Source organism: Eleutherodactylus coqui, chromosome 4 (assembly GCF_035609145.1).
Source record: "Eleutherodactylus coqui strain aEleCoq1 chromosome 4, aEleCoq1.hap1, whole genome shotgun sequence".
NCBI lineage: Eukaryota > Metazoa > Chordata > Amphibia > Anura > Eleutherodactylidae > Eleutherodactylus > Eleutherodactylus coqui.
This window is the reverse complement of record NC_089840.1, coordinates 120,995,535-121,011,359: the sequence shown is the minus strand read 5'-3', so window position 1 is coordinate 121,011,359 and position 15,825 is coordinate 120,995,535. Positions and strand designations below refer to the sequence as shown.

At 41.2% G+C, this 15,825-nt stretch overlaps 1 protein-coding gene across 1 annotated transcript in view; it reads right to left on the bottom strand.

The window, feature by feature from the left end:
- WNT2B (Wnt family member 2B) overlaps positions 1-15,825 on the bottom strand; it is a 97,856-nt gene that overhangs the window by 26,167 nt on the left and 55,864 nt on the right. The window contains exon 2 of the mRNA XM_066600041.1: positions 8,619-8,839. Within this exon, the coding sequence (XP_066456138.1) occupies positions 8,619-8,839 (221 nt within the window). The remainder of the gene's footprint in view (positions 1-8,618; positions 8,840-15,825) is intronic.

Here is a 15,825-nt window from a genome sequence, read left to right as displayed (position 1 = left end):
AGTGCCTCAGCCTGGGTTGGTACTGCAGCGCATTTCCAGTTGAATGTAATGGAAGCTGTGCCTGCAATACCAACCTGGGATGCTGTGCTATGGTCAGTACATTCTGCTTCTCACACTGACTCCAGTGACAGTGGTGCTGGGAATCAGCTGATCGTGGGGATCCAATGGCAGTTCTCCACTTATCTATTGATGACCTGTCGGTTATGAATAGAAAAGTTTTTAAAAAGTCCGGGAATACCTCTTCAATTAGGTGAGTATACCCATATTTTAGGCCATTGTGCCCTTTCAATGGTTACTCAATATTCTATGTAAACAGACAGTAAAATGTGGATTTAAGGCCAGCGTCACACGATTGTATGCACATTTGTGCGCACTGAATGAGATTTTTTTGCACGCGTATCGGCGAATTTTACTGTACCTTGTCCGCCCGCAGGAAGTATAAATTTGCGCACAGCAAACAAAGACGATTGAAATGGCTAATTTGTGTAATGATTTCCAGATGTGTTCTTTTTCCAGTGGAATTACAGAATGTATTACGCATTTCCTTGCATATTACGTGCAGATCTTCACCTCCCATTGACTTCTATGGGGTCCTGTGGTGCGCAAATGCGCAGAAAAGTACAACATGCTGCTTTTTTTTGTGCGACTGAAATGCACACACAAAATATGTAGATGTCAACAAACTCATAGATATTATTGAGTTCTATTCTCTTGCATAAAATTTACATGCGCAAATATGCCAGTGTGGCACTGGTCTAAGAGATATTTTCATAATAGCTTTATCTTTCTATCACACTGTTAAAGAACATAACCAACGTCTCCTACTACGATGTACAAAGTTCCATAGTTTTCTAAATATACAAAACAGACTGAAATTGAAAAAAAATTGTTTATTGTCTTTAAAAACCATAAACTATTTCGTGAAGTTATAATCTTAAATACAGAACGGGACCTCGGAGAAACAGATTGTCTTAGCCAGGGCCCGGATTCAAAAATATTTTCTTGAAGACATTTCCTGAGCCATAACCTTACACCGCTCCTGAAACCTTACCCAAATATTTACATATCTGATTACTGTTTAGATATGTTGCTGTTGTTGTGAGACATCCTTAACTTGCATGGCCTTTGGAGCCGCAGTAAGCAGAGATGACCCTTTGTCTCATTTATGTAACAATTGAACTCCTAACAGTGGAGGAGGAAGGATAACAGAGAGACAGGCCACAACAGGCGGACGTGTTTACAGGAAACGGAGCGCTTCTTCTCAACATATCAGATGGAAATTCAGTTCAAAAGCAGCAGCCAATAAAATATTTTTGAATCTAATGAATATGGCCATTTACAACCAATCAACTGCTAGTCTGCAGTGTAATAGGCAATATACAAGCAAAAAAACACTTGAAATGCACCGATCTCCAGCTAGAACGTGATGTTTGTAAAATATTAGGCTTTTACAAAAAGTTGGATCAACATCGTGGTCATAATCTGGTAATTCAGAAACTTTTAATTTTTTCTTTTTCACCAGAAATGTGTCAACACGCTGCTAATTTTTATTTTAGATAGGTCCTACTTGAGGTTTGTCAATATGGTCTGTATGCCCACCATGTCCAGTATATAGATGGTTAAGGGTGTTTTAATACCGGGCAAGTTTCACACTCGAGTTTCATCTGATAGTGATATGGACGGAATTTGCGTGTGTAAGGCTACATTCACACAGACAAATGCGATATTGGGCCGAAAGCCCATAATCACACTTTTCACGGCGATGCGAAGCAGTTTTTTAAAATTCGCATTGCTTCTGTGAAATTGCGAATGCGCATGAGAGGATCAAAATGGGCAAAATTGCATTGTGCTCATGTACATATCGCATGGCATGCAAGTGCCACGTGATGTCTTTCAAAGTCCCATTGAAAACAATGAACAAGGCATTCGAGGGAACACCCAACTATAGAACATGCTATGATTTTTAAAAATAAAAGAATGGATTTCATCCATCACACATCGCATCACACAAAACTCGCGAGATAATCTTGATCATGTGAATAAGCCCTTGATTTTAATGTATTCATTCATATGGCCGATTGAAAAATCGCTGCATGTCCTATTTTTGGGCGCATTCTCATAAGCAATTGTGCATTGTGATCTTTAAAAAAGAAAATCGCATCCAACTTGCATGCCGTGTGATTTGCATGTGAGTGGGATACAGTTTTTTACCTTTGAACATTATTGGAAGTACTTGCGATTTTTTTCGCGCACGTGAAAAAACCTGTGTGAAAATTACAAGTACATAGATGTGAAACAATGCAAAAAAATGCATCGTGCTCACATCGAAAATCTCAAGTTTGCAAATGCAATATTGGTCCGAGTTTCTCGCCGTGTGAAAGCACACTAACATAAATGCTACAGTGCTTCACATAACCTAACCAATGACTTTAAAGGGAACCTGTCATTTCGCTTAATTTCCCTTTATTTGATGCTGTACTCACTGAGGGCAACATAAAGTAGTAACAGACATGATGATTTCAGCAATCTGTCACTTATGGGGTTAAGTGCAGAGGTTTTTAAGCACTTTTAGCTTGTTCCTGCAGTTCCGAGCAAGAGATGAGTGCAGTTTATCCATGAGGTGCTGTTTACCCCCCCGCCACCCCCTGCTCTCCATGATTGGTAACTTTCTCAGTATGCAGTATAATAGCTAGAAAACTGTCACTCAGGAGATGAGCGGGGCTAGCAGAACCTCATAAATAAACAGAACTCCTCCCTTTACTGGGAGCTGCAGGAGCAACCTGTAAGTTCTTAAGAACCAATAAATATTACCCATAAGTGACAGACCGCTGAAATCAGCATGACTGTCACTACTTTATGCTGCCTTCAGTGAGGACGGCAGAAAGTACAGGTGCCCTTTAACAATAGAATACCATATATTTGCCCTCATACTGTTCAAATATTAACATTAGCCAGCTCCATAGATCTATTGTTGTTAAAAAGAAACCACCATGGCAGCCCAGGTAAGTCGGGCTGAGTTTACACAGTGTTTCTATATGCGCTCAGCCTGTCCTTCATGGGATTCCATTTAAATCACAGAAACCAGCATGCAGACAGAACGCTGAAAGGAACCATAGACTTTCATTAGTGAACTGGAGACCGCGCTATTCTTCCTGGTACATATGCTTCCACGCTGACACTCATCTTTCCTTGATTGAACAACTAGAGAATATGTCCCCTTGCTTCCTCAATGACATTGGGGGAGATCTATAAAGCTGTCTTATAATAAAAATGTCCTTTGCTGCCCATAACAACCAATCAGAGCTCAGCTTTCATATATTTATGAGCTCTGGTAAAATTAAAGCTGAGCTCTGATTGGTTACTATAAGCAACAAAGGACATTCTAACTATTACCTGATTTTAAAATGGATCAACCTTTCTTTGAGAAGACACTCCAACTAATTATAGCTACTACGAATAAGGATGTCATTGAGTTCATGAAACAGCGCTATTTACTTGTAAACAATCTGGGCTGTGAAAACTGGCATCAACCTCTGCCTTGTCTCACTCATCGCCAGTCGTCTGATGGATATTTTTGGAAGTGTATTAAGAACTGTGCGTCATCGTGGGAGTCATCAGAAAGGATCTTGCTCTGAAAAGTCGCACATCTCTCTCAAAAAGTGGCTCCACATTGCCAACCTCCAGTGTTAGGAAACCTCTGAAAAGCTCTCTGCACAACTGACTGGAATAACAAACTCGCCATTGTTGACTTTTATAGTGAAGTATGTAGTGTCTACTTCCATACTAACTCCATTTTGCTTGGTGGCCTTGGTCATTATGTCCAAGTAGACAAGTCTTCTTATCAAAGCATAAAGTAACATCGTGGTTTTGCCCCAGATTGTGAAATATGGCTACTTGGGATTGTGGACACAGGAAGTCAGCTGTTGGGTGTATGGAAGTTGTCCCTGCCAGAAATGCTGAAACCCTTCTTCCAAGTGTTTGACATGTGTTGCATTCAGGTTAGGCCATGCACAGTCATTTCTGGGCTGCCTACAACGGCATTCACACTGAATTTCAGTCATGAATGTGTCAAACACAATAATCCAAAATTTTGATTAGTATCTTCAACTGGTACAACACAACCTGTAGATTCTTACTGGAATATTTGTAAGGCTTGTATCAAGATGAAAAGGGGTGTTCTTCATGATCTACTTCCAACATCTCTTGCAGAATTCATGCGGAGGGATCGGTTTGGCAAAGACGCATTTAACACCCTGCTTCTGCATATTGCAGAGCAGTTTCCTTTTTAGGATTATGCAGTATGATTATGTTAACATAACGCTTATATTGGCAGGAGACATATACATTTGTGTCAAATGACATTTATGTCCTAGGGGTATGTCCTAAAAGGACATGATCTTCGCTCGTTCCCATTTTCTTCAATGAGTTAAAAAGCTGCTTGGCCAATGATGGGCAACTTAAAACTTTTAAGATGATCTAGAACTAAATTCATGTGTTCTAAATAGATTGTTTTAGTATTATTCGCTATAATTTTTGAGCAATGAGGTCACTGTGAACTGACATATCAGCCCATTCACTTAATGGGTGTGCCTGTGAAGAGCAATGATTTACACACCCTTCCACCAAAGAATGTGTTAATTAACATACATACAGCTCAACCATGTCCGAATAGATTTCTGTTTTGCATCACATGGATTTCTGTTTGAGGAAGGTGCTGTTGTTTCTTTAAGAAGGCTGCTCTGCACTTGCTTGAGTATGCTGGAATTTCTCATGGTTTTAAAAAGTTAAATACAAAAGTCAGTTTGAAAACTTAAGTTAGTTTAGCGATGTTACATAGGCGCCATCATGCTGTATGCTAAGATTTCTTACCTATAAGCAGTTCAATAAAATTAATTTACAGCTAGTATTTGACTTTTCTTAGAGTTCCAAGCCTCAATACACATCAGTACAAAAAACTATCTAAAAATGTCATGTCTTGAAAATCACTGAACATGGGGTCCACAGGCACATATAGGCAGTACATCTCAGTGCCCTCTCTTTGGATAATAATTCAGGTAGACATAGATCATCTGAAGGAAAAGAATATAGATTGCACCAATCGCGTAATACTCTTTGACCAGGAGAAGGCAAAAGTGAAATATGGTAAACTTTTTGCTTACTTAGAAGAGTTGTGCAACCCCTGGCATGGACTCATCTTCTAGGAGATATGGGCCAGATGGAGCTAATGCATGAACAGCAGGGGAAATGCATTCCTCGTAATTTTATTGATAAAATGGACTGATGTCTTTATCAAGTTTTTTCAAGTCCGATAGCGAAATGTGTTGGTTTTATCAATACAATGACAAGGAATATATTTACACTACTCTTGCCTTATCAGAGCGATCATCGGTGCTATGGTGTAAGTCCCAAGATGTCCCCAAAATGGTACCAATAAAAACTACAGCTCATCTCACAAAAAATAAGCCCTCACAGAGCTCCACCTATGAAAAAATAAAAAAGTTATAGGACTTTGAATGCAGCGTATAAGAATTTTGGTATCGTAGTAATCGTACCGACCTGCAGAAAAACTGTAGTGTGTTATTTATGCTGCATGATTAACGCTTAAAAAAAAATCTATGGCAGAATTGATGCATTTTCTCTCCCTGCGTTCATAAAAAAATGATAAACGTTTTACAATGTAGTCTGTGTAACCAAAAATGGGACCAATAAAAACTACAGTTCGCCACGCAAAAAACAAGTCCTTATACGGCCGTGTTGACAGAAAAATAAAAAAGTTATGGCTTTTGAAAAGTGAAGATTAAAATCCGCCAAAAATCGTTGCGTTCTTAAGCCAAAAATAGGCCATGTCATTAAGGGGTTAAAGGGGTTCTGTCATTAAATAAAAAAAAATCTATGCTCACCTATTTCTTCCCCGTCAGTCTACTTACCTCATCTTCTTCTCCTCAATCTTCTCCTGTCTCCTGCAGTCCCGGGGGGTCACCTCACCTCCAACTGGCTGATTCCTCTGCTTCCTGTGAGGTAATGTACATTCATAGGCAGTCTCCTTCCTGCTTGGCAATGTACATTGCGTCCCAGTTCACAGCCTAGCAGGGAGTACTGAGCTATCGCAGAGACTGCTCATGCTTGCTGTCTCTGCAATAGATCAGCATTGCTTTTAGCCAGTGAACACTACGTCACAGGGACGTGACCTTCACTGATCTGCAAGAAGAAGGATGTGAGGAAAGCAGGCTTCATAACAAGGAGAAGAGGATCCGGACAGCATCCAGTGAGCTGACCTGGGGGACTGAAGAAGATCAGCGAAGATGGTTGTCTAGTTTAAATTACCCATTTTAGAGAATTCTGAGTTAGGGGAACCTCCATCCTCATATATGAATCGGAATCCAATATACCTACAAAGAGCATCAATCACCAGCTGTCCATATTTTAAGTGCCTCTTACACAAGCAAATGATTGATATTGAATGTTCATCTGATCGTTCATTCATCCAATCATCTGCTTGTTTGAAGGTAACAGCCCACAAACAGATAGTCAATTGCATCTTTTATGAGGCATCAAAAAGCATCTGTTGTCGGCAGCACATTGCTCTGTATAAATGAGATGTGCTGCCAACAACGGTGGACCTGCATGTGTCTAAGTGATTGTGCCAACTGTTGTTTGGGGGCATACAGTACTGCTAATTGCTCCATTTAAATGGACCTGAAGGAGTGCAGATTGCAAAAATGTTGATCCGCACTTGATCCTGGCAGAGAATCTGCTGGTGTAAAAAGACCTTTACACAGTTAAGTAATTTAAATATGTATTGCATAATGCTTCCCCTGTGGTGGTGCTAGTTTATCAACTGGCAATCCTTTTACCCATAATGGACTGTCCAAAGTGGGCACCCCATTTAATATTTATATCTACAGAGTTGAACAAGATAATTTGCTTTCTATTGAAAACCAAATATTAGGGTAGCTTAGTTAGCATTCTTTTTTTTCCACTAAATTTCCCAGAATTCTTAATTTTCATAAAACGATAAAAAAAGGCCTCTGTACAATAAGAGGGATAGGAGGGTGAGGTTCTCTCACAGTAATTGACTACCAGTATGGCCGGATAAGAAAGGGGGACTTTTTCAGGTGAACAAAAATCCAGTCTCATGAAACCTAATTTGACTGTCAGTGGTAGCTGTCAATTCCTTACTGTATGTGAAACTGAAGCCACAAGAAGTCTATATACTACAAGCCGCTCATACACTAAGTGAAGTACTGCACATAGATCATGCTTGTAAAGTTTTCATCTTGTAAAGTATACCTTAAATGGGTTGTCTGAGATTACAAATAGCAAGTCTGCAGCACCACTCTTGTCAGTGGGCTGGGTCCAGCATTGCAACTCAACCTCTATGCTTGTTTTCAAGACTAGACATAGTCGTAACGAGAAGTGGTGGAGTTCCAAGAAGCACAGCAAACTTTTTTTCCCTAATCTCAGACAACCCTTTAAGCAATGATAATGGTTACTGAAAAATGATTAGTGTCTACATTCCAAAGAAAATGTTGCTTAATTTTACTCAACCTCCCAAATATTTATGTAATAGGATAATAAAATCAAAAACCTTGCATAAAACACTCTAGTAATAATAAAACATGTGACAATGACTTTATGTAGTGGTGGTTTCACATTTGTTTTGGAGATTCTCCCCAAAAGCGGAATCCCTGCGGCTGAACGGCTCCATCTCTGGAAGGAACCGAACAACGCCGGATGGACCCCATTGACTATAATGGGATCCGTCTGCTTTCCGTCAAGCTGACTGGCTTTTGGACATGGTATTTTGAGTTTGATCTGTGATGGAACCCCTGGCTGGAGCTTCCTATGCAGATGTGAAACCGGCATAATTTAGGTGTATTAGGTAATATATTATAATTTAACATGGGAATTAGAATCTAATGTCCTAACTATAATGGTGAAAGCCTATACTATTTATACGTCTAGAATATACTCTGAATGCCAACTTCATTAGAGACACCCATCTAGTAGCACATTGGACCTCCTTTGGGCTTGAGTTGTTCACTTGGACACATTAGCTGGAGCATTAGTGTTGTATTGAGCTGACGTTAATTTGGCTGCGCACCTCCTGTTCATCAGAACAATTCTTGAAATCCTGCTCTGAACATTTTCATCAATTACTTGTCCACAGAATCCTCCTTCACTCTGTTTTCCCTTGATAACCCCATTCTTGGTGTACTCTCAACACAGTTACATAAGAAAACCCTAAGGAATTGTCAGTTTTTTGATTACCAACCCCTAGTCTTGCACCTCTTTCGAAGCTGTTCAGATTGCTTGATTTTCCCATTCTATTGTGGAGCCCCACTGAAACTGATGCACAAAAACTTGCTCACATAATTTTATTCTGCACTTCACATGTCTAAATTCCATACAGGGAAGGTCCAATCACGAAAGATTAGGTGTCTCTAATAAAGTGGTTATTCATTATGTTTGTCTCTATTGCGTGATACAATAATCCAAAATAGTAATCTTAATTGTATCATGCTAGGTTATATCACACAAGAATATGTAAGAATATCGTCATTTCATAATATATTCCCACAGTGCTTGTAGATTTAGTTTTAGGCATGACAACATACTTCTTAGCATGACTCTACCAAAGACTGTGTGATCTCTGTCCAGGGTGCTGCAGTTCCAGCGATGGTGCCTGAACTGATGCTGGCACTCTCTGATCCACTCCTTTGCTCCCTCACCAATGGCTTGCATAATATCAGGATGCTTCTGACAAAGGTGCCTCTGCCTGGGGACAAGTCCTGGGATATTATTACATATCACTCTTTCTCCAAGTGCTCCAATGTACCTGCAAGAGACAAAACAGTATTCATATGAATCACATTATGAGCAAGTGCAATTAACATCTACTTGAAGCTTAGTTAAAATCTCGCTTGAGGAATCCTCATAATGTATTTTTAATAAATTTGTGATTGTTAAGGTTATTATTTATCTGCTGCTTTTTCCATTCTTTTCAACTGATATATTAAAAACGGGGTTTAGACTCGAAATGTTGCTAATATACACACTGACATTTCTACATATGGTACTTTTTCTTAAGAGCAATCCATCACATGTATCAGTATAACATGTACAGAAAACACTACATATTGCAAGCACAATGGGGTCATTTACTATTAAGAATGCACCAGTATTCAAGCGCAGATTGCGCCAAAAACCTCTCTCACATGCTTTACACTGCATTTCTGGTGTGTTTTAGACACTTTTTTGTGCCACATCTGAAATGTTCCTAGTGTTTTAGAAAGGGGGGATAATCTGACGCAAAATCTGGCTTGAAACGTTGCCAACTAATAGGTGGAATAAAGTTAGACTAGATAATCTATAGATGTGCCAGATGTATCATCCAGTAACTGTGATAAACGGAGGCATTTTAAGACTGTGTAATCTATGTGTAATCATTAGACAGTGTTAGTAAATGTCTTGCAGAATATACACAATATCCATTTAGAAACTGGTTGTTATTAGGACATTTAGATTTATTGCTCTATTATAATTAATTGTTAGTGCTTTCTTTCTTGCAAATGAATCACTGGTCCCCGGTGTAAAAATTCATTAATGTAAACCCTATTAGTAAATTCTAAGTTAACAGAGGAGATTCCCTTGTTGAGGACTCTCATCTATTAGCCCGATGAGAGAGTGGCTACAAACAGCGCTCTATGACACCCAGCACATCTATATATTACACGGACAGTCCTTTGATTTCAGTGAGAACTTTGGAACACTTCACTTTTTGCTGTGGTGGCACTTCAGTAGTATTACAGATTAGAAATACAGCTGATCACCGGTGGTTCCAAACTGCCCTAGAAACTGTAGCAGATGCAGTTATGTGACTTGTGCACTTCTGGTAATATAAAAAAACACATTTTGTGGTTTTTTTTTACCAGAAGTCTTGATATTTTGTTGCAAAAGTTGTGTTTGTGAAAGTTTCTCTGGACTGTGACTTCTGTACTGCTGGACTACAATATGAGTGTATATCAGTGTAGTCTCTGCCTCATAGTGTTAGGCTGCCTGTTCATGGGCGTTGCGAAATCCTGTGGCGGATCTCCGCTGCGGGAACGGCCCCCCTGGAGCAGGAGCCGGCAGACGAATCTCGGTGGTGAGCCTATCTGCCCATTACGCTGTGGGATTCCTTCTCAGGTTTCTGTCACAAATAATAAAAAAATGGCAATGGAACCATTTACTGTCATTAGTCAAACGGATGCCATGGAGTCCTTGTCAAAAGGACATGAAAGTGGTGTCCATTTGAACAATGACAATGAGGGTTTCCATTTGGGGGTTCCATCTCAGTGCCATTTTCAGAAGCCTAATTGAAAAACTCATGGTACCACTAGCTTAAGTCATCCTGATATAAATCAAGAAATCAATGAGTGTGGTTAGTGTATGTTGGGTCATCATAAAAATCCATTTTTATTCATCAGTCTTAGGGCTTTTACCCACTAGCGATATTTTTTCCTGCGATGTGACAGCAATGATTATGAAACCAATGATTTTCAATGTTTTCATACTCATTTGCGATTCTTCACTCCAGCTTTGCATCGCAGAGAAGAAATCTGTGATATCGCACAGTGTTTTCAACGGTGCCAGCGGCACATAGGGAGTATATCGCTGACTTCTGCCACAGCTGTCACAGCTGTGGCAGGGGTTTCCTTTATCCCTGCAGGACCACTGGGATGAAGGAATCCTCTGCCACAGCTGTCACAGCTGTGGCAGAAGTCAGCGATATTATACCATTGCTTTCAATGGGGTCAGCACTGTTGCTGTGGCAGAGGAACGCGATTTTCTCCCTATGTTTTCAGTGGGGCCATTGCTGCTGCCGCCATCCTGATTGACAAGAAGGTAAAACCCCTGGATGTGACAGCATCCAGGGGTTTCACATCGAAGGAATCCTCTGCTGCAGCAAGGGATAGAGATCCTCTCCCATTGCTTTCAATGGGGCCGCACTATATGTGTAAATTTTACCATCATGTGACTGGACAACAAGTGCGAATTAAAAACGCATCTGAAGCTTCGGTCATGTGTTTTCATACATGCGTTCTGCATTTTTTTTTCATACACCTATACATGTGTGAAACATTTGCTGTCTGACTGAGCCCTCAAAAAGAATTTCAAATTTTGATGAATCTGACCACAGAACAGTTTTCCATTTTGCCTCAGTCTGTTTTGAGTGAGCTTTGCTCTAGTGCTTCTGGATTGTGTTGATATATTGCTTCTTTTTTGCATGACACAGCTTTAAGGCTCATTCAGACAAGCATGTTTATGTGCGTATAATCGTGCGCACATAACCATGTGTCTATTAGAACCATTGCTTTCCTATGATGTGTTCACATGTCCGTGTTGTACAGGTTTGAAAATGCGTGCACCTGCAAAAGATAGGACATGCGTGCACGTCTAGCCGCTCCGTCCCCCTGCACTGCTTTGAAGCTCTTTCAGCAGGCAGGGATTTAAAATTGAATAAATTGAATGAATGGCTGAGTGCTGCTTGTGATTGGCTGAGCACTGTGACCAATCACAGATGGCGCTCAGCTGTCATTCAATGAATGGCTGAATGCTGCCTATGATTGGCTGAGCGCACAGCCAATCAGACACAGCCCTTTCAGCAGGCGGGGATTTTGAAAATCCCCACGTACTGAAAGAGCTTCAGAGCAGTGTAGGGAGACAAGCGGCTAGATGCGCCTGAGCCCTGACAGCGGCGGAGAGGTGAGTATATACTTTTTTTTACACATGCTAGGGATGATTTTCAGGGAAGGGCTTATATTTAAAGCCCTTCCCCGAAAGTCACTGCAGGTGTTGCCAGCAGTCATTGCTTTCGATGTTTTTAATGCAGTGACACCTGAGGGTCTGAAGATCTTAAACATCCAATATTGACCGTCAGCCTTGTTCCTTCTGCACATGAATTTCTCCATATTCTCTGAATCTTCTGATGATAGTATGCACTATAGATAGTGGGATATCCAAAGTGTTCACATTATTACATTGAGGAACACTTTTCTGAAATTGTTTCACAATTTTTAGATGCAGTTTTTTACAGATTGGTGAAGCTCTTTGCTTCTGAGAGACTCTGCCTCTCTAACATGTTCTTTTTATACACTGTCATGTGACTTATGAAAAAAACTGACCCTTCAGATGTTTTTCATTAAAGGGGTTGTCCCGCGCCGAAACGGGTTTTTTTTTTTTTCAATAGCCCCTCGTTCAGCGCGAGACAAACCCGATGCAGGGACTTAAAAAAAAAACCACACAGTACTTACCCGAATCCCCGTGCTCCGGTGACTTCTTACTTACCTGGTGAAGATGGCCGCCGGGATCTTCACCCTCGGTGGACCACAGGGCTTCTGTGCGGTCCATTGCCGATTCCAGCCTCCTGATTGGCTGGAATCGGCACGTGACGGAGCGGAGCTACGAGGAGCCGCTCTCCGGCACGAGCGGCCCCATTCAGAAAAGAAGAAGACCGGACTGCGCAAGCGCGTCTAATCCGGCGATTAGACGCTGAAAATTAGACGGCACCATGGAGACGAGGACGCTAGCAGCGGAACAGGTAAGTGAATAACTTCTGTATGGCTCATAATTAATGCACGATGTACATTACAAAGTGCATTAATATGGCCATACAGAAGTGTATACCCCAACTTTGTTTCGCGGGACAACCCCTTTAACACTGAGATCCATTGACAATATGGAAAGGAGCAGGCACTTGCTGGAGTAGATGCGGGGGAGGACGGTAGTTTGGAAGATCAGGACAAGCAGGCAGATAGCTGGGTGACAGTTAGAAGGGGTAAAGGGAAGAGAACTAGGGAGGCTAGTTCTGAACTGGCACACCCCAATAAGTTTGCAAAGCTGGCAGATGAGGGGAATGCCATTACAGAGCCAGCACAGCTGCAGCACGACATACCCTTTGAACGCCAGGGAGATGACTGCTCCTGTAAGAAGGGGAGGCACAGGGCAGGCTAGACGATTTTAGGGACCTAGGATCTAAGCTTAGGGCGAGGACCTCCAAGGTAGTTTTCTTGGACATACTACCTGTACAACAAGCCCCACCAAAAAGGCAGCGGGAGATTAGGGAGGTAAAAAAGTGGTTCCAGTTGGTGTTAGAAAGAAGGCTTTGGGTTCCTGGAGAACTGGACTAACTTTGCTGTTGGCTACAGGCTCTACAGAAGGGACAGGCTGCATCTTAACGGGGAGGGTGCAGCTGTGCTTGGGGAGAAGATGGCTAGAAGGTTGGAGGAGTGTTTAAACAAGGGACTAGAGGAGGGCAAAAAGAGTAATGGGGGAAGACAGTGTGAACAGTGACCTGGGACCAAGTATTGGGAATGGGGTTGAGTGGGGGGAAGGGGTTAGTACAGTTAGAACTGATAAAACAGCTTATAGGACCATAAGTAGCATATTGAATACAAAGAATAACAACAACCGTATAAATTCTATGGCAACGAATGCAAGAAGTCTGATCAGTAAAGTCGGTGAGCTTGAATCAAGAATGTCTGAAGAAAATTACGACGTAGTAGAAATAACTAAACCATGGCTTGATGATAAGTATGATTGGGCAGTGAATTTGCAGAGTTACAAAGAGACCTTGTGAACCAGAAAGGGGGTGGGGTATGTCTATACGTTAAATCCTATTTTATGCCGAAGCTACAGGAGGTATATAGGTGTCGGAGATGAACACGTGGAATCTCTGTGGGGAGAAATACAGGGAGGGAAAAATAACAAAATCCTGATAGCGGTTTTCTATAGGCCACCAAAAATAACAGAAGAAACTGAAAACTTGTTCATAAGGCAGATAGAAGAGGTGTCAAACCACAATAAAGTAATTATTATGGGGGACTTTAATTATCAAGATACAATATGGGAAGACGAAAACTGCGAATCTTACAAGGGTGATAAGTTCTTGAGAACAATTAAAGATAAGTACCTTACCTAACTTTTGTGGGAGCCAACTGAAGGGGGGGCCATCTTGGACTTATTATTAACAAAAAAAACGGACAAAATCACAGGGGTGCATGTGGAGAGACACTTGGGAAATAGTGAGCACAATATAATTAATTTCCAACTGTCATTCAATAGGAAGCCTTATCATGGAGCTACGAAAAAAACTAAACTTTAGTAAAGCAAAGTTTGATCAGCTCAGAACTACTCTCGGCAACATTAATTGGGATAGCGTCCTCAAAAATAATAGTACAGGCGGGCGACAATTGGGAGAAGTTCAAAAACATTCTAATTACCTCATGTGAGTAGTTCATACCCTTTAAATATAAAAGAACTACAAGCAGAAGGAAACCAATGTGGCTCGACAAGACTGTAAGGGGAGCGCAATAAGCGAAAAAAGAAAGTGTTTAAATTATTAAAACAAGAAGGCAGTGAAGAAGCGCTAAAAACATACAGGGAGAAAAACTAATTATGTAAGGAAAAGATAAAAACTGCAAAGGAGGAGACAGAAAGATTGATTGCCAAAGAGAGTAAAAATAGCCTCTAACTATTTTTCAATTATATAAACGGAAAGGATTTGCAATGAGAGCACTGGCCCTTTAACAAATAATGCAGGAGAAATCATAGAAGATGATGGGGGCTATTAAATTGTTTTTTCTCAAGTGTATTCACGAAGAAAAAGAAATGTCACACAAGATGCAGGGGAATAAAATGAACCCCACACAAAATATCACCTGCCTAATGCAGGAGGAAGTGCAGAGCCGGTTAAAAAAGATTAAAATCGACAAATCGCCGGGCCCAGATGGAATACACCCAAGGGTTCTTAGGGAACTAAGTGACGTGATAGATAGACCGCTATTTCTTATATTCAAGGACACTGTTGAGACCAGGGTTGTACCACTGGATTGGCGTTTTGCCAATGTGGTTCCAATATACAAAAAGGGGTCAAGAAGGGAGCCTGGTAACTACAGGCCGGTAAGTCTCACTTCAATAATTGGTAAAATATTTGAGGGGTTTCTGAGAGGTGACATCCTAGAATACCTCAAGGAAAACAACGACATAAGCAATGGTTCATGAGGCGTTGATCATGTCAGACCAATTTGATCAGCTTCTATGATGAAATAAGCTGTACGCTGGACCTGGGAGAGTCTATTGATCTCTTGTATCTGAATTTTTCTAAAGCATTTGACACTGTGCCACATATAAGGCTGATATATAAAATGAGACATCTCGGTCTGGGCGAAAACGTGTGTAGTTGGGTAAAGAATAGAGATGAGCGAACGTACTCGTCCGAGCTTGATGCTCGGGCGAATATTAGGGTGTTCGGGATGTTCGTTATTCGTAACGAACACCACACGATGTTCGGATGTTCGGGTTACTTTAACTTTCTTCCCTGAGAAATCTTTTCTATATGCGCTCAATGGGGCCGGCGGCAGCAGCGCCAACCCCATTGAGAACATATAGAAGACAAATCCTTCTTCTCTGCCACAGCTGTAACAGCTGTGACAGAGAAGAACGATGTTTGCCCATTGAATTCAATGGAACCGGCAATACAGCCGACTCCACTGAATGCAATGGGCTGCCGGCGATCGCGGGATGAATTGTCGGAAAGGGGTTAAATATATAAGCCCTTTCCTGCAATTCATCCAGAAATGTGTAAAAATAAAAAATATATATATACTCACCTGGTGCCGACAGACGGAGTTCAGCGCGGCAGGCTGCAGTTCTCCTGAACTGCTCTGAACAGCTGTGAGTAGTATTCAGCAGCCGGGGATTTAAAATCCCCGCCTGCTGAATAAGATGCCTCTGAATGGTCACAGCCTGACCAATCAGAGGCCAGCCCTCACTCACACCCAT